The sequence below is a fragment of the Haliotis asinina genome, chromosome 3 (assembly GCF_037392515.1).
Source record: "Haliotis asinina isolate JCU_RB_2024 chromosome 3, JCU_Hal_asi_v2, whole genome shotgun sequence".
Lineage (NCBI taxonomy): Eukaryota > Metazoa > Mollusca > Gastropoda > Lepetellida > Haliotidae > Haliotis > Haliotis asinina.
The window spans coordinates 33,060,880-33,085,935 of NC_090282.1; the positions used below are offsets into that span (position 1 = coordinate 33,060,880).

At 37.4% G+C, this 25,056-nt stretch overlaps 1 protein-coding gene across 1 annotated transcript; it reads left to right on the forward strand.

The window, feature by feature from the left end:
- Nucleotides 1-1,608: 1,608 nt before the first annotated feature.
- Nucleotides 1,609-24,520, forward strand: LOC137276749 (lysophospholipid acyltransferase 2-like). The gene is made up of 13 exons (XM_067808388.1): nucleotides 1,609-1,729; nucleotides 7,142-7,287; nucleotides 16,804-16,881; nucleotides 17,411-17,503; nucleotides 18,304-18,420; nucleotides 18,952-19,087; nucleotides 19,895-19,942; nucleotides 20,411-20,504; nucleotides 20,760-20,861; nucleotides 21,391-21,494; nucleotides 22,018-22,215; nucleotides 22,937-23,088; nucleotides 23,779-24,520. Exons 1-13 carry the CDS (start codon nucleotides 1,655-1,657, stop codon nucleotides 23,960-23,962), a joined length of 1,527 nt encoding a protein of 508 aa, XP_067664489.1. The 5' UTR covers nucleotides 1,609-1,654; the 3' UTR covers nucleotides 23,963-24,520.
- Nucleotides 24,521-25,056: the final 536 nt, after the last annotated feature.

The following is a 25,056-nucleotide window of genomic DNA, read 5'->3' on the forward strand; positions in this document are numbered from 1 at the left end:
GAGCCTTCGATATGGTGAAATAAGCTTGCCATAAGTGACAAATATCGATTTTCCTCTCCAAAGTCACAAGAGAGGTACGTCCATGTCTTTAAGCACGCAAGAGGAACAGGGGACATAACTCCACCATGCGTGACATTGGCCTATTCAAACCCGGCTCTTCTTCTGAGTTTCCGTGGAGGACAATTTAGTTTCATATTATTTGTTCACCAAAGCGATCAAATATCACCATTAAAACCGTATTTGTTTATGTATGTCATAAGAAATTGTGATACCGTCTTACAAGGAGAGAGAGAGGGAGAGAGAGAGAGAGAAGAAATAAGGCAACATGCGCGTTCCTATATCGTATACATGTGTCAGTCAATGTAATTTGATTCTTGAAGCATCATTATTGCTATCAAATATAATGAATCATTTAAGATTTGGCAGCTTCTTGTTTTGTAAGGGCTACTTCTTTGAAACAACGACACTTCTAGGTTGATTAGTATTGTTTACCTTGCCTATTTTTCGTTTTTAGAGAGAGAAAAAAATTAACCAAATTGAATAAGACAGTGTCTGATACCCATTATATTACCGCTTTTATCATGTTTATCTAGTCCTTGAAATGAAAGAAAATACTAGTAATTTGTTCAGTCTAATACAGCAAGGCGCACACGTTAAACATGAATATTACATAATTCAAAAAGATATCTAAACAATAATTTCATATCTGATATCGAATGGTGCTCTATTTCTGTTCATTATTTCCTGTAATCGCAGTATTACACACTGGTTTTAAGAATACAGGATTCCAAAAACGCCCTTTTAATGTGAAAATATCAGAACAAATGGTTTATTGGGTATACACGCTCAGTGTACGTCAGTTTTACAGATTGTAAACAGAATTGTGTCCTTTGAATGCAACAATAGAGAAAGTGTCGAAAGTGAGACAATAATACAACAACTATTGTAACCTCAACGTCATTATATATATCTTCTATCAAGCAAACGACCAAATCCAATTTTAAAACAACTGATCCTTCTGATATATTTCGGGTTATTATTATGCTGTAAAATCCAGTTATCTTTATACCGTATTAGGGTCGTTGTAAGGAGGTGTTCATGTAAGATGTTCACATATCGTTCCTTCGTCAAATTTGACAGTGAGAACACAAAACAGCGTCACTCCATGCGGCGATATCCCACCCTAGTATATTCTAGTAATTACTCTATTTTTATTCATAACACCATGCTACAACACTGTTTAGCATATATGGTTCCTTTTTGTCCCACTAAACAATCATATCTGAAAACTGTATGCTGCAAACCAAAACAGACGAGCACTCTTCATTTTCGACATGACATGAAACAGTTGTCCAGTTGCCCCGGTAACTGCTCTAGCTGTGTGCATTCTTTGCTTGAGCTTAACATCTCATTTGTTTGCAGGATTTACTGTTGTTAGTCAACTGGGAACATTTCAGCGGATCGTTATACGGACTGAATTAAAAACAGGTCATCTGCATTCATGCGGTCCGTCGTTAATCTACGAATGCACTATTTGTTGTATTGCAGTGTGTGGAGGATCCTTTGTCAGAGGGTGCAAAGTTACACGACACCGGTGAAATCAGCAGTAGCAGTCGACCAAGATTGTTCCATACATTCTGTGATATAAACTACGATGGTTCATCCAACATATGCAGGATGTTGGTTGACAGAACCAATCGCAAATTTAGTCGGACTACCAATCGACCAGGTTTGTAAAATACTTCCTATTTTACTTCGAAATCAAGAAATAATGAGACAAACGGACACAGAAACGAGCCAATTTTCTTCACGAATTATCATCTTGTTCTTCATATCAGCTGTTCTTCGATTGCAGTTCTGTTTTTTTTTCAACAGCAAACATATAATACTATTCATGAAGAACGAACTAGTTATTTCGTAAATTCATATTACTCCGTTGTAACGACTCTACAGAAATCAATACAAGTGTTGGTCCAAACATGTCTATCATCCGTCAAGACAAGGCAATACTCGATCCTATTGTTAGCAAAAAAATGTATTGTTACATCGCATAACCTACTAAGCTCAAATATGAGATTTGACAAGGTCAAAAGGTATAGAGGAAACACTGTCAGGGTAAAACTGAATGTCTAACTGAGTTTTATGTCTAATTTCAATGCGAACGGGGTCATTGAGGCAAATCAAAACAAATAAGTGGGGAGTGATGCATGACGAGTACTGAGTAGACCTCAATAACTGACATTGTGCTGCCTCACATTTTCTGCTAGATGTACGTGACTCTTTCGACTCTGTGTTGTAAGCCTGTCAAATGTGTATCATTATTGTTTCATGCTGACCGTGATATATTATTTATTTAAAATTTGGATTAGGATATTGCTTGAATGTGCAGAGAATAACATAAAGAGGATAGCCACAGTTATTTGAATCACTAGCATTGATATGCTGTATACCTTGGTCATGTTGAATTATGTTATCAGATGTTATGTCTGTTTTGGTTGTTTTTATTTAACCATCCATGTGTCTCATTATATAGATCAGGCAGTGGTAATACAAAGCTAACAATAATGAAAGTATCAGCTATAATTGTTACCATGGACACATATAGCAGGTGCACTTATTATCAAAAAAGGGGTTGTGACTGAAAAAGTATTACTTTTGACTGAAGTGGAATCAATCATGTGTGGAAGAATTCTTTTTTAGATTTGAGAATGTTATTCTATATCAATATTAGGTGTGGTTTTGTAGTTTAGTCCATGACTTGAATTAATGACAACTGTTGTGGTTGCAGGGCGTGGCTAGTTCAGGGTGTCCCAGAACCTTACCTCTGTCTTTTACTAATGATCAGTATTGGTTTTGTGTTGCTATTAATGTGCAGATTTCAATCTTGCAAACAGTGTTTTCGGGGTAATTTAACCTTTCGCTTTCAGATTTACAGCGATGATAGAGTTCAGAGGTACTAATATACTATTGTGCTCAAATGTGAAAATGAAATATTTGTATGATATTACCAAATGTAAATGAAATGATGTTGATTCTTTTAAGGTGTGGTGGGATGCCCAGTGTTTAGGGTTTCTCTCATCATCCTTGGTGTGATATTGCTGGAATATTACTAAAAGTGGTGTAAATCTAAACACACACTCACTGATTCTTTCATTGATAACATTATATCTCATGAAAATTTATTACCAACACTGGGGGGGCATGATTACATGAAGATACAGGTCATACCAGTTCTCCAGCAGCTCATGCTTGTTGTAAGAGATGACTAATATGACTGGGTGGTCAGTCTTGTTGACTTGGTTGGCAGATGTTATCTCAGTTGTGTAGATCCCAGATCGATGCTCATGCTGTTGGTCACTGGATTTTGTGGTCCAGACTCCATTATTTACATACTGCTGCCATATGCTAGCTGGAATATGGCTGAGTGCTGTGTTAAACAATAACCGAACCAAAAACATAGATCAGTACTCATCATATCCATCACTGGATTATCTGGCATTATTTACACTGTACTCATGAGCTGAAAACTTGCAGTGTGGTGTCAAAATATCCCCGCCTCCCCCATTTCTTGCTGTTTATACAGTTATATCCTTCACTTTCTATACATAGGTTTATTCCATTCCCATGTTGCCATGATTGTTTTTGCAGATGTGTAATTAGGTTAATATCAAATGACAACATGACCTATTGTGCTCTTCAACAGTTGTTAAACTGTGATTAATTGTCCATAATATCCTTTCGGTCACATAAATGACCTGCTATTTATGAGTAGTGACATCAGTATGTTTCCCGTATGTAGCAACAATTAAAAGTTGATTAACTTGTATCCATAGAAAATTAGTCAGACTAGCTTGGTATAATTACTGATGGATTTAAGCATGGGAAAGCATTGTCCTTTGATCTGAGGTGATTTAACTGGCATCCAGTGTCAGGCATGTCAGCCAATCCTTGTAACGCTGATGTTGAAAATAAATACTTTCAGGTTTTAAGTACTATAGGGATCTAAATAACAAAATTGCTAGTCTATTCTAGTAGAGTGACACATGTAGAATCACTAGCCCTGATAATTTTCGCACTACACTAGCCAATTTTCTCGTTCATGTTTTAAATAAACAGCATGACTGATGTTGGAAAGTCAACTTGACAGCAGTATAGCATGACATACAAATTTGCTTGTTTAACAGAAAAGACATCCACTGAACTGGGATGTCAGGCAATGGGTTATTTCCACCCCCTTATTGACACACTTCAGCTAAAAACACTTTATATTTAAGGGTACTAGATTCAAGCACTAAAGCGTGACTATAGCAGTGTGTAGTGGATTGTATACGACGAAAAACTATACATGGTTGAGGTGTGTCAAGGGTCCCTACATTTAAATACTATCAAGAACCAACACAAATGATAAAAATTAATGGTTAGGCCTTTTACATTAAACTTCAAATAGTTCTTTAACGTGATGTTTGCTACAAGATTTACAGTTATTCTATTCTACAAAGCGTGCTGGTCATTTGACCATCAAACTGAAACATGTTTGAATAATACATTTTTATATTCATGTTTTTCACAAGACTGCATTCTTTAAATGATATGAAATTTCACATCAGCAATTCTGTGGAAATACTGGGAAAATCTTTGATGTGAGTGAATACAAACAACTTGTTTCTGATACTCAAGATATGTTATTCTTGAAGTTTTAATACATTGGCAGAAAGGTATACAATTTGTTACAGCATGTCACAGATCACTTGTACTCTATATGACCCACACATTTTCTGCAATATGTATTCAACTTATCTTTACTATGACCTTTGAATAATCATCCTGAAGATCGATAATGATTGACATGTCATTGCAACTGGTTAATAATTTTCATTGATTATCTTGGAACGTTTGCCCCCATTTTGATGTAATGTACCTGAAGTAATTGCGATATGATGAGTTGTTACTAATGTTAGCATGACAGATTTCCTAATGCAGTTCTTAACAGACATTCCTGATCCATTGCTGATGTATAAATCTAATATATACTGTCAGTTAATTTAAGCATACTGATGTTTGTGTGTCATCACTTGATTATGAAGATCCGGGCTAGACTTAGCCTTCAGTAACCCATGCTTGTTGTAAGAGGCAACTAATGGGATCAGATGGTCAGGTTCGCTGACCTGCTTAACACGTCATCGCATCCCATTTGCATAGATCGATGCTCATGCTGTAGATCACAGGATTGTCTGGTGCAGACTCGATTATTTACAGACTGATGCCATATGGCTGGAATATTGCTGAGTGTGATGCTAAACAATAAACCAACCAACCACTTGATTGTGGGGAACCATGTTTTCCTTCACACACTCCGAGAATGGATGAATATTTCATCTTACCTAATGAGTTCGATCTACATATAGTTTGATTATAGTTGTATTGAGTTAGACTGAAATGGAATTATGGAAATACAAACCAAATTGAATCGTATAACAACATGATACAATGCAGTGGTTGAGAATTACTATTAACTGACGCTGTGTGCTGGTAAACCGGACCATAGCATGTCTTCTGATATTGGTAACTAGTCTATATCTTGGTCAGTCAAATGCATTACGGTCCATCAAGCTTGAATGATAACATTCATTTACATTTGCTCAAATTGGAAACTGCAGAAACTGATGCCCAAGGACTTGTTCTTGGCCCACACATCTAGAACAGCCTTTGTAGACCAGTCAGGCTGATTCATCAGCAGCACTGGACTGTTACGTGTACGAAATGTACATATGGTAAAGTGCCAAATAAAAGATTGATGGCTTTAATTTTATGGACAATGAACGTGTTAACTAAAAGAAATAAGTGTTGACACGAGATGATTGTATGCAATATTGCATGCAGATTATTATATTAATATCTGGATTCAATTCTCTTAAAGAAGAAAACTATTGTAAGACAAAATGTTATGGATGTCAACCTCTTTACTGTATACACAATGTTTTGGGGCTATTCCTTGCCCCTTCGTCAGGTCCAAGAAAACTGTTATTAGAAAATAATCTATTGTCTTCATGGAACTGACCGAGTCCTTTCATCATGATTTGTTCCAAATGCCACAATTGGCTTATCTGGCCTGACCAGCATCTGTGTTTGAGTTTGTATGAGCTTTTACTGTGTCTGTTACCATGTTCATTGCTGGATAGATGCAGCTGAGTTGAATTTCAATATAGCTCGCTGTCATGTCTGTGGCCTTTTTGTATTTTGGATTGAATACTGGTTCTTTTTTGCCTCTATAAACTAGTATTACTGTTGTGGAATGTTTATATATCCTGTTGTTTCTGGGCAGTGGTGGATCAAAAGCTATGAGTTGCACTATTGAGAGTATATGTGTATTTAGTGGTGAAGTTCTTTCGATATACATTCCATGTTAGGGCTACACTATGTTACAGGTGGCCATGGCAGCCGTGTTTCAGACAAAACAGCATGGATGGGAGACAATGTGTAGGGACTGAATGAGCAAACATTACTTGCTGTGGATGCCATTTCATATTTTTAAACTCTTAAAAAATTTGCCACGACAGTCACTGTACTAATGAGAAACCTGGTAGGCCATAGTGGCGTAACGTAACAAAACGTGACAGAACGTCATACGCCGTAACAAAACGTGTCGATGGTCTGAAGTGGGATGTGAAGAATGTGTATTCTCTGCCATCTCATGGTTCTTTCAAGTTTTGTCATGTATTCCCACGTTTGTTTGATGTTTTGTAATGTCTGTTTCACCCTTGTTGCCCATTTTATTCTGGTTCTTACATTAATCAAGGTTGTATGGTAGCCAGTTCGTGCCATTCTGTCATGGCATATCCAGGTGTGTGACAGTTTACAGGCTGACGAAATACAGCATGATGCATTTTCTAGCATTCTCTCTCTGTAGGTGATGCTGAAGCAGGTGATGATTTCTGAACTGTAGTGTGCAAACCGTAGACTGAAAAAAGTCAGCAGGACCTAACAAAAACTGACTTTAAAAAATAGCCCAAATCCCACCACATTTTAGGGAAATGTGGTTGCTGTGGCCGCCTGGAACCTTGTGTAATCCTAGCTTAAGGTATTTGGATATATATTTTGATGATACTATGCACAAGCTTCAACATGTCTCTCTGTGTTTCAGTTCAACTTCATGAGCTGCCAGTTTCTGGGTATTTTCTTTGGACTGTTCTTCCACCTAAAGCTCCAGCCACCTGACACATCCCCCACACTCCGGCACATCTACTGTCTCGTTGTGGGGCTCACCACACTCTGGTTCTGTAATGGATGGTAAGTTTACCTGTTTGCTTTTTCCATCAGAAAGAAAAAATGTTCCTCTTGAAATATGTCATGAGGTAATGACAGCATGGTTCTGTGCCATTGTGTTTCATTTATGGGATGGACCGAAAGGGCGATGGGGTAACCTAATGGTTAAAGTGTTCGCTTGGCAGGTTCAAAACCCCACATGGGTACAATGTGTTAAGCCCATTTCTGGTGTCCCTCTCCATGATATTGCTGGTGTAGATCTAAAAACTCACCCACAGAAAGGTTATGTTGGAAGTTGGGTGGATGTGCATTCTATGCTGTACTGACTCACTTTTTGACTTGAATATTGAGTGTTCATTATATTTTATCATATTTGTGAAAAGGTATTACGACTTTACTTGTTTACAGGATAGCTATATTTTAATGTATTTCTAACTCTTTGGACAATTGAGTTCAGGACAATCATGATTTTGACAGTCCTAGTCTACCATGCTTAGGTAAAAATACTGAACAATATAATATAGAGTTTGGCTGGACCAGACAAGGGTTTGAATCAGTTGTACATTCTTCTACACACTGGAGTTTGAGAAATAGAATTTGATCTTTACTAAGCATGCTGATCCAGACTAGGTCCTTCTAACTTAATATAAGATCACAAGTTGGATTTTGAATCACTCAATCATGATTTTGAGTTTGGAGCCAGTTTAAGTATTTTCATGATTTGAGGACAAGCAATATTGCATGGTGATGTATCTGAAGATCATTTGCTGTCTGGAAAGGAGGAGATTTATGTGACCTTGACCTTGACCTTCATATGTTTAGATGATACATGACTAAGAGACTGGTTTCTATATTTAGTAAGGTCCTTATGGTGATTCTATCAGCCTGTGACTATTAAAAAATCCAGTTGTGACAGTAAATTTCCACTGTCACTGGCCCGACTTGCTAGTGACTTGCTTTTTTCATGGGGTCATTTTGTAGATATATCACTCTTATAATATATATATAAATATATCCGACCTATTTAAGTATAGTACACTTTCTATTTAAAGGTCACATGAAATCAAAGAATCAAACATTATTAAAACACAGTTGTCATTATTCATGATGTGTAAAATGCATTGCTGATTAAGAAATAACAAATAAACAAAATTATAAGGGTATAATCGCAGATCATAAGTGCAATTTTTTGTGCTTAGGTACTGAACCCAGTCATAGCCGGTGGGTGTGCTTTCAAGAGTAACGAATCCTTTTCATTGGCCACCGTGAGTGGTTCACTTGCCGATAATCTCTTTGTTCATTGTTTATAAGCTTATGGTTTCAAATTGCATGTGGTTAATGATTGATGTTGTGCATTGCATATTTTCATTAGCTGACAGGCTGGCAGATATACAAGTGTCAATAAACCAGACATTCAGTTTTCTCTGTGAAAGAGTCTACTTGTTTGTGTACACAACCAAAATTAGACTACTGCTCACGACCTCATACTCAGGGCAGGCATACTGTTTCAAACTGTGTGAACCTATTCACTGCGCATGCGTTATGAGCGCAGCACAGCATAGCTGTTGAAACCACTTTTTCCCCCAGCAATGGGGCCAAAGTTTGTGAATCGTCTGAACTCTGATTTAGTGGACTTTTTTTAATTGCGCTCTTTTTTTTCAGCTTTGTAGGTTGAATTGGCACTTTTGATTATTTGTTTCGGCAAGTGCTTACCGAAAGGTATCAGAATCTGCAAATGTTTTACATGGCATGTGACCTTTAGTAAATCATGCAAGACTGCGACCTGATAAATAATGGTATTTTACCTTTTCAAAATCTTACTTTCTACATTCAAATTTTGGACTTGAGAAATATTTTGCGGGCTTGTAACTTTCAGGCATAGCCTACCTGACTGGCTAGCAAGATTTAACTATTTCGCCAACTGGTATATATACATGTACAGGAATACTGGTACAGTGTACTGGTCAGAGTCCTTGGTGTGATTGAAAATGTTTACTGAAATTACAGTTATCTTGTGTTTGAGACGTTATGACCAGACATTGCCACCATAATTTGACCCCTGGATATTATGTGTAATGTCCCTGTGTTATACAACACATTACACCACCAGACTTACACTAAGTTACAGGGACGTGTTACTTACAGTTAATTATTAAGCAGTTAATCTCACATAGCAGGGTTCACAGGCCCTTGTATTAGCATGATTAGAGAGCCTAGGGCACTATTAAAATAGAATTCCTGTTGTCTGAAGGGCACACTTTGAAATCATATTTCTTTGATAGAATTACGGTTTGATGATGAATATTATAGTAAACCAGTAATTAATGTACTTTTGTAACAAGTATTTTGGACAAGCACTTGGAATGAAGAAATTCTAAATACTAATAATGAGCAGGATTCTATTTTAAATTTAATTGGAATGTATTCTTGTTGGCACACCATGGTATGTTTTATGGCTGCAGCATGCAGTGTGGGAAATATACTTTCAAAACATGTGGGGGAGCCTGAAGTTTCAATTTAGATAGGAAGTGTAACACTAACAAGCTTTTCAAGGACAGACGTCTTATGAACACACCACCATTTCCCTCTATTACCACCCCTAAACACAACGCTTGATATGCAGGTGCACAATGCAGTAGCCCCATACACATGCATGGGGTCCCATTCTTGACATTGACGGTTTTTAAGAAGGTTGAGAAATCACGTAGGATATTAGTTTTTATATTCATCTTTCATCACACATTTCCTAGTGTTTGTTTCTAGCCATTTGTTTTAAAATGAAAATCATACACATGCTAATTACATGCCATACGGACCCGTGAAGGTCCCGGGGTAGAATAGGCCTTCAGCAACCCATGCTTGCCATAAAAGGTGACTATGCTTGTCGTAAGAGGCGACTAACGGGATCGGGTGGTCAGACTAGCTGACTTGGTTGACACATGTCATCGGTTCCCAATTGCGCAGATCGATGCTCATGTTGTTGATCACTGGATTGTCTGGTCCAGACTCGATTATTTACAGACCGTCGCCATATAGCTGGAATATTGCTAAGTGCGACGTAAAACTAAACTCACTCACTCACTCACATGCCATACGCCGACTACATTCCAAATAGCTATGGTTGTTTATGAGGAAGTGCAAGTAGTGATGCACTCTCAAAACATTCAATATTATCATATCAACATTGATTGACTCCGGTAAATCTCCCAAATATTTTTAATCGTGAATTAAAAAAAATGATGTTCCCCTACTTTTTTTTGAAGAGTATAGTTTCCAAATTTTGCCTGTTAGTTGGGCTAGCTATGCCTGAATGTTACTAGACCAACAAGGAGTTCAAAATCTTTTTAAAAACCACTTGCCACAGGGCAAGGACTGTGGGAACGTAACTTGTCCTGACTAGTTTTCCACTTTCCCTGATTTTTATGACATAGTCATGATGATGTATGTATGTATGAAAGAATAAATCAACATGGTATTTGATGGTAAGGTTTAGTAGACTATTAATTGAGTGATAAATAGCCAAGAAAGATAACTGTCATTGTGAAATTTAATAATAGCTACATTTTGAGTAGATATGAAATGAAATCCAAGTCTATTAGCAGTTTAGAACTGTAAGTAGTATTAGCCCACAGACAAGTAAGATACCATTATTTGATTGCCTTAAATGAAAACTGACTGATGTTTAACCCCTGCCACAAGATAATTCACTAGTCAGAAATTTGAAAATAAATCAAAAGATTACAAAGGACAGGAGAGTAAAATATTGTCATTAAGCTGCTAATATGATGACATTTGTGTCAGGCCACCTTTCTATGATTACTACTTGCATGATTTAATAGTGTATTATAACATAATATGTCGGATGGAGTGATATTTTTAAAACATGATCCCATGAAAATTCACTAGCCAGTCGGGCCAGTGACTGTAGTAGATGCAGGGTGGTTGTGTAGCATGATGGTTAAAGTGTCCTCTTGACATGCTGAAGAACTGAAGTTGATTCCCCACATGGACACAATGTGTGAAGCCATTTATGGTGGCCCTTGATATGATATTACTCACTCACTCACTCACTCACTCACTCACTCACTCACTCACTCACTCACTCACTCACTCACTCACTCACACACTCTTCAATTTTGTGCATGCCCACGTGGAAGAGGAAGTCTTTACCTCATGTTGACATATTATTTTGTCATGTTCAATACTTTTCCTCAGCGATGCAATTCGGCGATGTTGTTCGGAAATTTGAAAGAAGTGTGGATCGAAATGCACATGCATGAAAGATGTCAAAGTCAGCTGATGTAAAAATGTTGCAGTTTTGTAAGCTCTCATTACTGGTATTACTGTCTCAGTAGTAAGATAATATGTCTATGTTGCTATTTTCATGATTAATGTCTGCTTTTGTGCATTTTCTGCTAAGTGGGAAAGTTTTCTTATGTAGGTTTGACAATGAGTTTAACATAGCCATTTGTTCAGTTGTGTAGTTTGTCTTTTGTCTCTTTGTCAAGAAACTGTTTAAACTAACATCGATTACAATTTTAGAAATTTGAAATTATTCTTAGGTATCCCCAATTTTTTTAAAAGTGTATACACATAATGTTCAGACCTCAGGATCCTTTAATGACTCTATCAGCATACATTATGTAATACAATAATATACACAAGATATATGGCACAATCATATGATACAAAAACTGAAACTCTTCACAGAAAGAAACATATACTTGACAAAATAAGTTAGGGATCTTGGTACTTTTATGACATATATTTTATCAGTATGTCAATGAATAAATACAGAATTATTCATAATTACAAATTGTTTGTATATCCCTAACTATTTTTGTCCAGAATATTTGTTTGCCGCGTAGAGTCACACTCAGAAAGAAACTGAACCCCGCAGTCTGATACTCTTCTAGTTCCATACTTGCTTAATGGCTGTATCAGTTGGTGTAATGGAAATCTGGTTAACCCCTGAGTTCAGTGGGTTCATCAAGGTTAGTGTCAGTCCATTGATCTGAGCTACCTGGATTAATTACATAGCTCCAGTATTGACAGTTAAACTACCTTGACCAGTGTCGGCAATCAGTGTCAACGTCACTGGATTGGCACAGCACTGACAGCAATCGTGAAAAATAGATACTTGGGATCAATGAATTCCAATTATCAAGTATTGATGCCCAGGGCGCATCTTTCCTGATATATGGATGCAGTCAACTTTGTTGCGTACTAGGTAGAGTGTTCATATGGTGGGGTTCTCAAGGCCATAAGGTTTCTGTTTCTGAAGTGACTCTGCAATGCATACATATACAGTGAAAGCTGTTTAAACCGGCACTCATCAGGACTGAAGAAATGATCCATTTTAGATAAGGTGCCGGATTGGAGAGTTGATGATAAATATAAAAGCCACAAATGGGACTGAGATGGATCGCATTTAGCATTTCACACAATAAGCCAACAAGCTTTGATATAGCTGTAGTTCTTTACATAACTGCATTATACTAAAATCACTCTACCATTATCAGTTTAATGCCTATTCAGCAATATTCCGGCACATTCAGTAATATCTCAGCAGTATAATCATGTCAGGGACTAGACAGTCCAGTGATGAGTTTCATGACGATCTCTCTACGCATTTTAGTTGTATGATGACATGCCAGTAATCAAACCACTTTGTTCCCTCCCTCCTCCAGCAAGGGTTGCACCGGACATAAATTCTTACCCAGAATTCCCCCAGGCCCCTTTCTGATCGATCTATAACCCACTATTCTGAGAGCACTTGGTGCAAGCATTTTTCACAGAAATTTCAAACGGGATACTATGTCAGACTGTATGTAAAACTGACTCCGATCCATGGAAATTGAAGGAGAATGCGAAACTGCCTGAAGAGGTTCACTTGGTAAAAGGATGACCTGGTGAGACCAGAGACCATATAATAGACAATAGAGTGTCATCACTGGAGGTTTATAAATGCTGACCAAGCACATTATTTGTAGAATTAATAGGTCTTTCTTAATGTGAATTTTAACTGAATGTAGTAGTTGACAATGATGTGTCTGAGATGAGTTCACTTATTTGACTGACTAAAGGATCAGATTTCATGCTTCATCTGCCCCCTGCTGGTCCCACACACTGACCATATAACAGTCTGATGTCAGTAAAACTGCTTCGGTCCCTATATGCCATCTGTCGATTATGCAACAATAAAATTAACACTCTCTACCACACCAGCAGCACTCACAGTGAGCTAAGTACTAGCATTGTGCACCTGTGTGGCTGAATCTAAAGCATGCCTTTACCTCAATTGTCCTAATGTTAATCAATGGCCTAGTGAGCCCTGACTAATGACGATTTCGACAACCCAAGTTATTGATTAGTGAGCGGTGGGTCAGCCTTGCTACTGGAGACTGTTTGTATGGGAAACAATAGACTCAATATTGGAGGAGAAAAGGGCCGTGAGATCCATGATTCTGTTTTGTGAAGAACTGCGATATCACTGTTCTAACACTGGCTCATTTGCCAGAGATTGTGTGGTGTATATTAGTGACTGACCATTTCATGGTCGGGGGTAATTTATCTCACAGTCTTTAAACAATATGATATTATTTTCCTTGTGGCTAGCAGCATCTGTCATGTTTATGTTCCAAATGAAGCTAGTCCAGATTTCCTCCGTATTTTCTATCCCATTGTTGCTCCCCCTGTAATTTATATGCAGCTCTTTATTTCTCACAGTTATGTATTGTCAAAGACTAAGCATTACTCAGATAACCATTAGACATACCCTGAAGCAAATATATCCAATAAAGCTCGTGCAGGTGTAGAAAATGTGGCCAGTGTAGATTTCCACAGCTTCTGAAAATGACGAAAGTCTAAGGGGTCCTTTCTATTATGTTGTAATTTTTTCAGTAGGAACTATTTTTCTGTAAAATATGTTCATTTCAGAGACAAGTTGTTAGTCTAGGTCTGGAAGAGACTGTGATTTTTAGATTTTAGGAAATAACCACTTCATCATCGAGACAAGCTTGGACTGTTCTTTTTGGTTTTTTTTTGAGAATTACATTGTACTTGGTTCTCCCCTTCCCCTGAAAATGGTTCTATGGAAGATATTCTCAACCAGAAGTTGTGTGGAAATATAACTTTGTTTGGCTGTCCTGTTCTGACAAAACACATCAAACAATAATATGGCTGATCCCTTTTCAGTTCATCTGTTAATGAGTCTGTTAAAACAAGTGTCATTGAACAAAGCTATATGTATTTGTGGCATTCCAGAGACCTTCATTGTCAACCCATGGAGTAAGCGCTATAGGTCATTTGTTATTGGTCGATAAGATAAAGTGTCTTCGTATGGAGCGTGATTCAAGTGTCATTAAACGGGTATATCAGATCCTTCATAGCCGTACACCCGGTGTCAGCCTTGAAGAGAAGCTGACCATTAAAATATGATGGTCCAGTGAAGTAGGTATAAGAAAAAGTATGCCTCTGAGAATTTTGCAGACAATGTAAAAGCAGATGATCGTTTAATGAAACTGCATAACAATAACTGAAGTGCAAGGAAAAATCAATTTAATGATAGTAATCAATAGATAATTTAACCCCATTTTCTTCTTTGGCCAGGTGGCTGTGTGGTAGAACATCTGCCTACAAATCTGAGAGTTGCAGTTCCAATCTTGCTTGGCAGAACAATTGCACTTTGAACTTAGTCTTGAATGATATTTTTCAATTGACTTCAAACACTCATATATCATTTGAATGTTGATGTTCATATAGAGTTAGGAGAAGATAATTACAAAAAGTAAAACCTGGGAAGAGATCTTACTAATGAAAAGTAAAACCTGGGAAGAGATCTTACTAATGAAAAGTAAAACCTGGGAAGAGATCTTACTTACAAAACAAAAACTTCAGATGCAGTTATTCTGGGAAATAACCTAATATATAGTGAGAAGCACACTTCAGGTTTTTATTGCTGCATCATGGCTCTTACATTAACACAGCAATGTGTGGTATGACTGTAGCTACTTCAGTTGGTTCTGCCATTCAGGGAACTGCAACCACTGGACCACCCTGTCATTCCTTCAGTCATGTGTAGAACAGATGTTAATTGTGTTTGTTTAAAACCACACTCAGCAACATTCCAGGTTTTGTAAAGATATGAGTCTGGACCAGATAATCGTGTGACTAAAGTAATGAACAAAGGTCACTTAAAGGTCACATGCAACGTAAAACACAACTCTGCAGATTCTGATACCTTTCGGTATGCACTTACCGAAACAAATAATCAAAAAAGCCAAATAATCAAAGTTGAAAAAATGTGATGAAAGAAGCCTGCAACCACCTGGTCCCTTTAGCTGCCCCGTACCACCATCATAGGTTGCTGACGATGAATTCTAACCCAAATCTACCCTTGTCAGATGAGATGTTGGCAGTTTATGGCTTCAGTTTAAACACGGAAACCATTCTTCACTTCTGAACTCAATTTCATTCAGCTGTTTTTGTCATGGCATCTATGTGCTTAGTGTAGGTTAATTACTGATTTAACAGCTTGTCCCTTGTGGTAGGTACCATTGGCATTTCTCACATAACCATTAATTACAGGGAAAAGAACATGTTTCAAGCTGGACTGGCAGACTAGTACTCGTGGGATTATCTCCAAACTTGCAGGGAGAGACACAATTACAGGCACCTCTCCCAAGTCAGCTTGCTTCAGAGTCACCCTTATACATGTAGTTAGGTTGAAGGATGGGTGATATGTCTCTAACAGTTTGTAGTTTGTTGTCAACATATTTGACAGGTGGACTTCAATATTGAATATTTGACTCTTCTTAACATTTTAACCAGTGTTACTGTTAGGACTGGTGACAAAGTGGAAGAAAAGTCCAAGGGATGTGTCAATAATTCAACAAATGTTTACGTATTAAGCACAGTACCATACATTACAAGATGCATTTGAACCAGGGTGTGCATGTTTACATACCCATAGCTACTTCTTACATGTTTACGAAAATGGAGAAATGGATATCAGTTATCACTTTATTGAACATGCTGAAAGAGCTTGCTCCAACAACTATAATATCTTCTGTATGGGATAGTGTTTCATCCTTGGTGTCAGTTACGAGGTAGGTGGTGGCGTAAAGAGTTGAACCTTCAACTGACACACATGAGGAAAATGATGGTGAACTATGATATGATGTGATATTTTGATGAATTTATGATCCTCCAAGTGTCTCATAGCCAATACATGTAGCATATCACTTGAGGAAACACTCAACTTGCTGGTTTTCATTGCTTTTGACACCAAATTGCTCAAGATTAGCATAAACTCACTGTGAGAGGGTTGTTGCATAGTGTCTTAGTTCAGGGAATTTGTACGTTACTAAGAAAGTGTAATCCCAAATATGACATATGTTGCATTAGTTCAGGGAGGTGTGACACCTGGTGTTCCAGTCAGTAATGCTATGCATGTTTTGCTCACTTTTATGAGACATGACGCCTGGTGTTGAGGTCAGTGCTGGCACACCCATTAATGTTTGGCCTGTTTTGTTACAGGGAGACATGGCACCTGGTGTTGCAGTCGTCTGTCTGCTATATCATGATGAACACATTCCCGCCACAGATAATGCACATGTGAGTAGTGAATGCAGACATTTGCTTTTATTTATTAAGAAATGGAGCATTATTGAGATTTATTATGTGAATGATGTTATGGATAACCCTGTACAAAATGTATTCTATTTTCTTTAAGAAGGATACAAATAAAAATGTGTACAAGGCTATTTATTTTACATGTTTGTTTGTAGCTAAATGTGAAGTGTTTTTATCTGCTGTGAGCTATATGCATAAAGCTATCATAATTAAATACACACAAGGCAGACTACATTCCCATACATCATTCAATGCATGAAATGTAAATCAAACTGTCACTTTTGTAATTTTTCTCCCATAGTTGTGACAAGATCTGCTGATTGGTAGTACAGGTCCCTGTTTTGCCCTGATTATGATATTTAGTTTCCTAACCTTTGATAGGTTAGTTAACATCTACAATCAATGTCGCCTTTGGCTTACTGCCTGAATCAAACAGGCTCACAGTGACGTGTGTAAAATGCTAGTCAAAGCTGCGAAAGTCCAAACTCATTCAATTAATGTTTACCTTCAGGTGTGTGCTGATATTCAGCTTGGGTTATCTGGTGGCGATGTGTCTGTACCGCTACCTCCTGCCAGAAGACATGCAGTTCCTCGACATCACCTTGTAAGTGAACCTGTCAGGGTAGTCATGGTGCATAATGTCAGGGCATCATTCTTAGAGGATGCATGTTATAGGGAGAAACACTGGATAGGCAGATCCAGAGGGGGTTTGCAGCTGTACTGATCCCCCTTTGTGTTGAAAGTTTATAAATGACCATTGAAAATGGGTGAAAATGAAGTGTTCACCCCACCTTTCTCAAGAGTGTGCACCTTCCCTTTGTCAATAAGCTGTATCCGGCCCTGCACTGGTCAGTCTAGAAAAGATGACAAGAGAATGAAAAAATTGTTACAACCAACCCTAGTGTCAACACACATGGGTATTTCCAAGCATGAGGATATGCTATTAATGTATCTCATAATGGTTTATGTATATGGGTCTATCCATAAAATATTATTGTTTTGTCTCTGAATTTTAGAAAGAAAGCAGGCTCTTTCTGAAGGAAAAGATAAATATCTTCATTTTTATCGAAAACTGTACTCTTAATACTATGCTTTATGTTCAGTGAGCAATTATGGTTGTTTTTAAAAAATTGGGGACAATACTCACCCCACCCTGACCATTATTTTGAAGAGGTTATTTTTGTTAAGATAATAATTTTTATTAACTGTAATATACTACTATTCAGTCAAGGTGAATGCAATTTCAGTGACTTCCAGTTTTATGTATAAATCAGAACTATGATGGTGAAGGAATAAGTATAACAAATGAAACATGGATTTGTTGCTGTCATTTGGGAAGTTAGTGAGGGACAGTGTCTAAGGAACCTCCTTAAGGTGAATATGATGTGTGTATGTTTGTTGTAGCCCATGCACGGTGTCGGTCCAGAAGCTTTCCAGCCTTGCCTTCAGTATAACAGACTATCACCGGTATAAGCTAGACAGCAGCTGTCTCACAGATGCCCAGAGGAAAAGAGTTATCAGGTTAGGGTGTATCCTATCTGGGTCTGAAAAACGATCTAAGCACTATTATGATCTGAACTCAGGTACAGTATTGTAGACTTATGATAATGGTATCACTAAGTGATCCCGCATGACTTGGACAGGAACAGATTCACAGAGGAAAAGAATTATCAGGGCAGGGATCCTATCCTATCCTATCCAATCCTATCCTATTCTATGAGGGTCTTCATGCACAGACTGATCTCAGCACTACAGTGTTCATAAGTAATGTAGATTGATCAAGTGTGACTCTTTCAGATTTAAACTAGACAGGCCTGCTGACTTGGTTGACACATGTCATTGTAAAACATTTGCTGAGATCAGTATTCATACTGTTGATCACAAGATTGTCTTGTCCAGACTCGCTTATTTACAGGCCACCACCATATAGCTGGAATATTGCTGAGTGGAGCATAATAACAAACTCACTGACTCACTCACTGACTCACTAATGATGATGAATTGTTAAATTTTAACTCACTTGAATCCTGCAATAATTTTTCTTCTTTTCAGCAGACCTCCCAATCTGCTAAAGTTCTTCAGCTACATGTTTTACTTCCAAGGAATCTTGGCAGGTCCTTTTACATTCTACAATGACTATATTGACTTTATAGATGGTCGGCACATCACGTCTAGACTAGAAACTAAAGTAAGTTCATGGCAACCCTCCAGGGAGGCCAGATTTCTCAGTTGGCTTTGTGTATGTTTTATCTTAGTACATTTATTTGATCGTATGTCATGTTTTAATGCTGTCTGCTTCTTCAATATATTTAGGGTCCAGACTGGATTCAGCCTAGAGCTGGATCTTGTACAGTTTGTTAATAAAAGTCAATATGATTGAAAAGAAATTTTGGAAACCATTCTGTAAGATTTCTTTCAAAAAGCATGTCAGTTTGTTTGTCTTTCTGTGTGGTATAATGTTCTTGTTGATTCAGACTGCCATTCAGGCTTTCTGCTTTGTGGTAATTACTGTCAACTGTTTGACGTTGGGAGAAACTGGACTTTGTTATATGGCGTCTGGTAGTTGTATAGACAGAAAAAGGTTTCATTATTAGCAATCAAATCTTAATGAGTGAATAAGTGTATAAGTGTTTCTTGTCGATTCAGACTTGTATTTGGGACTTTTGCTTTGCAGTATTTACAATTATTCTACAGTTTCATGTTGCAGGAACCATACTTTGTTATATAGCATCTGCTTGAAGTGTGGGCAGTTTTCATTAACTGAAGCCAGATCTTCAAGTGTATTTTGTTGTAGTGACTATCTGGTGGAACTGCATGCTACGTTTCATCAGTATGATGTTGGATTATGTTGACAAAATAGTAAAGATATTAATTTTTCAGAAGCATTTTTTAAGAGAGTATGTGTTCAATGCAAGTTTCACGATCAGTATCAACCTCTTCAATTTGTAATTTGTTTAAGAATTGATGATATGTGCCACCTCTTCTTCTTCCTCAGGATGATGATAAAAAGCCATTGGTTGATCCTAAATCTATATCTCCATTGGTAAGTTATCTGGTTATAGTTGTGTAGAATATAATAATAGTACTGGCCATTTATTGAGCACCTATTTCCACACTTTCCTGTGCTGAAAGTTCTAACAAATTATTACCCCAGACTATTTCCACACTTTCCTGTGCTGAAAGTTCTAACAAATTATTACCCCAGACTATTTCCACACTTTCCTGTGCTGAAAGTGCTAACAAATTATTACCCCAGACAACACAAGCTGTTTGTTGAGTCATCTGTTACATGACTTATCCCTCTGGATACCCCATTTTTGCTGGGAGAACAGGGCCAGTTCAGTCTATAAAATGATATTTTTATTTCTCTATTTAGTCACCTAACTATCTAAGCAACAGGGAAACTCTTTGGAAAAGGAAAACATTGTAAACGTTTGCAGAAAACAGCACCAAGTGAGCAGTGTTTAGCCATTGTGTCTGAGATCATACAAATGATGTTCTCACTTTTCAGAGAGTGGTATTTTACAAGTGTGTGATGCTAGGTGCATGGGTCTATCTCTATCTCCACGTGTCCTGTGTCCTTGTGCCAACAACTTACAATGCAGGTATATATCGAAAACATACTCACTTCTTTGTTTATCGTTCAATAGTTCATCTATCAGGTCAAATGGTTGAAAACGATAATCTGTAAATTTTGAGACAGCCCTCATACCCCAAATGTCAAGAAGGCTATCAATATCCTCACTCCTTAACTTTAAGAATAATGATTTTCATATGACATCAAACTTTTGAAATGGTTCCTTAGTGCAATGCAATGGGATGAATTTCAATTTAGTATTTTTCCTTCACTGTTTATTTAGATCCTGATTTCATACAGAGACATACAGTGATCTATCGGCTAGGATACATGTACCTGTCAATGTTGTGTCACAGATCCAGGTACTTTCTCACATGGACGTTAGGTAAGACCATATTACTGTTGAGACAGGTATTGTAATTACAGAGTAAAACACAAAGGTATAAGTTGATAATCTGTGGGGATTGTTGGTACTCAGCTCCTATGCTTGTGGTAAGACCTGATATTGAGCAGCTAGTCGAACTCTGACTCCTGGTTCATTGTGAGTGTTGATATTCATAAAATTGATTGATTAGTGTTAAATGCCACACTCCGCAATATTCCAGCTATATGGCAGCTGTCTGTAGATAATCAAAGCTGGGTCTGTAAATAATCAAATCTGGACCAGACAATCCAGTGATCAACGTCATGAAAATCGATCTACTCATTTGGGATGAGATGACCCGATCCTGTTAGTGGCATTTAATAAGTATGGGTTACTGAAAACTAGTTCTAACCCAGAAACTAAACTCACTCATTCACTCCCACCTATGTATTGGTGCCATTAGGTTATTTCATAACGGCTGTGTGATGAAGTTCAATCTGACATTGACTCCCGAAATGTCTGAATGAAGTGACTTCATCTTCTGTTTCAGCTGATATTGTATATAATGCATCTGGCTATGGGTTCAATGGACTGGATGCCAGTGGGAATGCAAAATGGGATATGCTGACAAATATTAGAGTTGAAAAAATAGAGGTAAGATGGACATGGATGTGACACAGATGATAAATGAAATATATTTCTCGTAATATGAAACATTGTGTGTTGACATGCATCAGTGTTGCGTGCATTCTTATTGGTAACAATGCCTCTAAGTCATTGGAATACATATGATCTTTCTTGAGTTCAGTTTGAGTCTTTGAGACAACTATTTTTTAGCTATCCTGAGTCTCACCCAAGGACAAATGAAAATGAGAATTCAATTCTGACCAAGGATCTTGTCATGACCTTGATGACATTGACATTTGTCTGATTTTGATACCCAAGAAAGTTGATCAAAATGTGTACTGCTCAAACATGCTAAAGAATGCCCACAATCTGAGGTCTGTAAGTTGCAATAAGACAAGAGTCATGCCACATGAACCATGGTCTCAAGTCAGGCGTTGTTATTATTCGTGACTAGTATGTGTAAGTACGCATGTATATTTCTATTTTGTTCACTTTTTCTGTATTTTATATTAAGTGCATATATCTGATTTGATCGTCCTATCCTTTCCAGACAGCAACAAGTTTTAAAACATTTATTGACAACTGGAACATCCAGACTACAAAATGGCTGCGTTATGTGTGTTACGAACGAGCTCCATTTTTACGCACCCACCTGACTTATATCCTGAGTGCCGTCTGGCATGGAGTCTACCCTGGATTCTACTGTACATTCCTCTCAGCCATCTGGTTCACACTGGCTGGACGCAAGGTGAGGCGCCACCTGGTGGCTGGAAAGATGACCTGAGGGTCATGCTTTGATGAATATTTTTTCTTGTTTATTGCTTCAATTGTAGGGACGGTGGGGTAGCCTAGTGGTTAAAGCGTTCGCTCGTCACGCCAAAGAACCAGGTTCAGTTCCCCACATGGGTACAATGTGTGAAGCCCATTTTCTGGTGTCCCACGCCATGATATTGCTGGAATATTGTTAAAAAGCGGCGTAAAATTAAACTCACTCACTTACTTCAGTTGTAATTCACAGATGATATTTTACTGGAGTTTGTTTTTATCAAGTTGGACAATGCTTCCTAATGATAAGAAATTAAATCCTTGTATGGGTGGATAATCCTTGTATGGGTTGATTTGATTTGTTGTAAGAAAAGCTGTATATGAATTTTGCCTTGAGGCTTTACAAAAGTAGAAACCAAAAATAAATAACCGTATGAAGAGCAGTTTAGCATGAGATGTCATCCATCATATACTTGTTCTGTTTACAATGTTACAGTGTCTTTTTATGACTTTTTGGAGAGCGACGTCATGTTTATATCAGTTGAGATTCTTACACCATTATCAAACTAAAAATGCAATAAGCAAAAAGTTGTTATCCATAAAATTGTATTCTTTGATATTTGCTCCCCAACTTCTTGAATGCCAATATTTTATAGCCAAGTGCTCTAGATATTCCATGTATTAGTGCTGATTGTCTGTGGCAGATCCGGAGAAACATCCGGCCCCACTTCCAGGAGTCTGCGGGGATGCGAGCCCTGTATGAAGTGTTGACCTGGTTTGGCACGCAGCTGCCAATGGCCTACATTGTATTGCCATTCACATATCTCAATGTAGCTCCCTTTATCACCTTCTACAAGTAAGTATACTTACACAGTCATGCACAATCTGATTATGGTGTTTATGTTTAGCTATTTGTGCAACAAAGTAACAGTAAAGCTACTGCTGTCTTAATGCATTTACTTTCACTTTGACATTTAACAGTCTGTCAAAATGAGATCTTGGTATAATACCTGTCACTGACTTGTAGGTGTTCATGTCCTTAAATGCTTTTGCATCATGATTGTGCGATCTTGATACAGAAATAGTGATTTGTATTAAAAACATCTACACATAATATTACTGTGATGGGTCTTTCTTTTTGCTTAGATACCTGGCCCGTGTATTTTAGTATTGACATAAGCATGAAGGCTCTCCCATTTCCACTGTGTTTAAAACATCACGTGTAAGGTTTTTTGAAAGTTACAGAAACCAGATTTACTAGTGTGAGTGCTTCTCTCAGTTGGACCACAGAGTCTGAAGCCATATCACTGATTGACTAGTTAGGAGGTTAAGTTGATGTAACCTCCACAGGAAGTCTTGAGGTTTTCTCATGAGTACCTCTCTGGCATGGAAGACTGGATATATTGAGATTGGATTATGAATATTTAGGAATGGTACAAATGTGACAAATATGCATGATTTCATTATCATAGGAAGTCCTGGTGAAAATATTGCTGCTTAAACTGTCTGGTGGAAGACTAATTATCCTGAATCTTGACTATTGCAGCAGCGTGTTCTGGTGTTTCCACGTCCTGGTGGCAGTCATCCTGCTTATTCCCTTCGACAGCAAACAAGCTAGGCACCGACAAGACCCAACCAAAACCTCAACACCACAAACAGAAGTGACCTCTGACCCTGGCAGATTATCTAACGGAAACTCCCAACGCAATTCCACTCAAGACACATCATAGAAAATGAATAGCCACAGTATCATGATCATATCATTATAGATTTCTATAGCAGATCAAAGGTCTGATATATTTTATCATATTTCATAAGGATGCATTCATGTTAGTGGTTTGATTTTTGTTTGATTCTTTTGCAAGTATTTGTGTGAAAGATTAAATATGTATTTCAAGGAGTGTGTCTTTGAATTGAGTTTGTTGTGAATTCCTCATGTTCTGACATATTTGAAGTACATAGTTCTATGTCATTAGCTGCTGAGTTCCAGCATACTAAGTTGAAGTCAACCAAATCAAATCAGGAATCATGTTTCAGGTCATATGTGACTCTTGTTGGGCGACAACGAATTAATTATTAGATTTTCATCCAAATTTGATTATCATATATGAGGGAATCAGTTGTTTCAGTACATATTTGTTTTAACCAAAAAGTATGTACAATAATTGTAGGTTGAATTAGACGCTCATTTTTTGTTAGGACAATGTACACAGTTAATGCCATCAAAAATACAGAAAAAGGAAATTTTTGTTGCAATTTTTATGTATGAAGTCACTAAAATTAAGTGAAGTGGAAGTTTTTTAAATACAGTGTATAGGGATTCAAGAAAAGCTAAGAATTACTTCATTAAAACTCATAACTTGAAATAATATCAAGATGTTTTTATAGTTTTGAATAATAAGATTGATAATAATTTCTTGATAACAATTTACAACTTGAGTAGGTTGGAAAGACAGATTTTACAGATTCTCCAGGTGTCTAAGATGTCCAAAGGTAAAACTGATCTCAATCAGGTATAGTGGAGTACAATACTGTCACATGTACCCCTGAGATGAATGACCTGACAACAGAAACCAAGAAATGTATTTTAATTAATAGGGCTTGAGTTAAGAATATGAGACCTACCTGCACCTGGTGCAACCTTAGGTGATATTTTTGTTGCATGTGACAAACACAGGTTGCACATACTACTCAACATATGATTATATGTAACAACTGAATTTTGGTATTGATGATATAGGACATAATCATTAGAAAGTTATTACGGGTCTGATAACATCAATTTATCTTACTTCATAAAGTGTCATGATATGAACACTCAGAG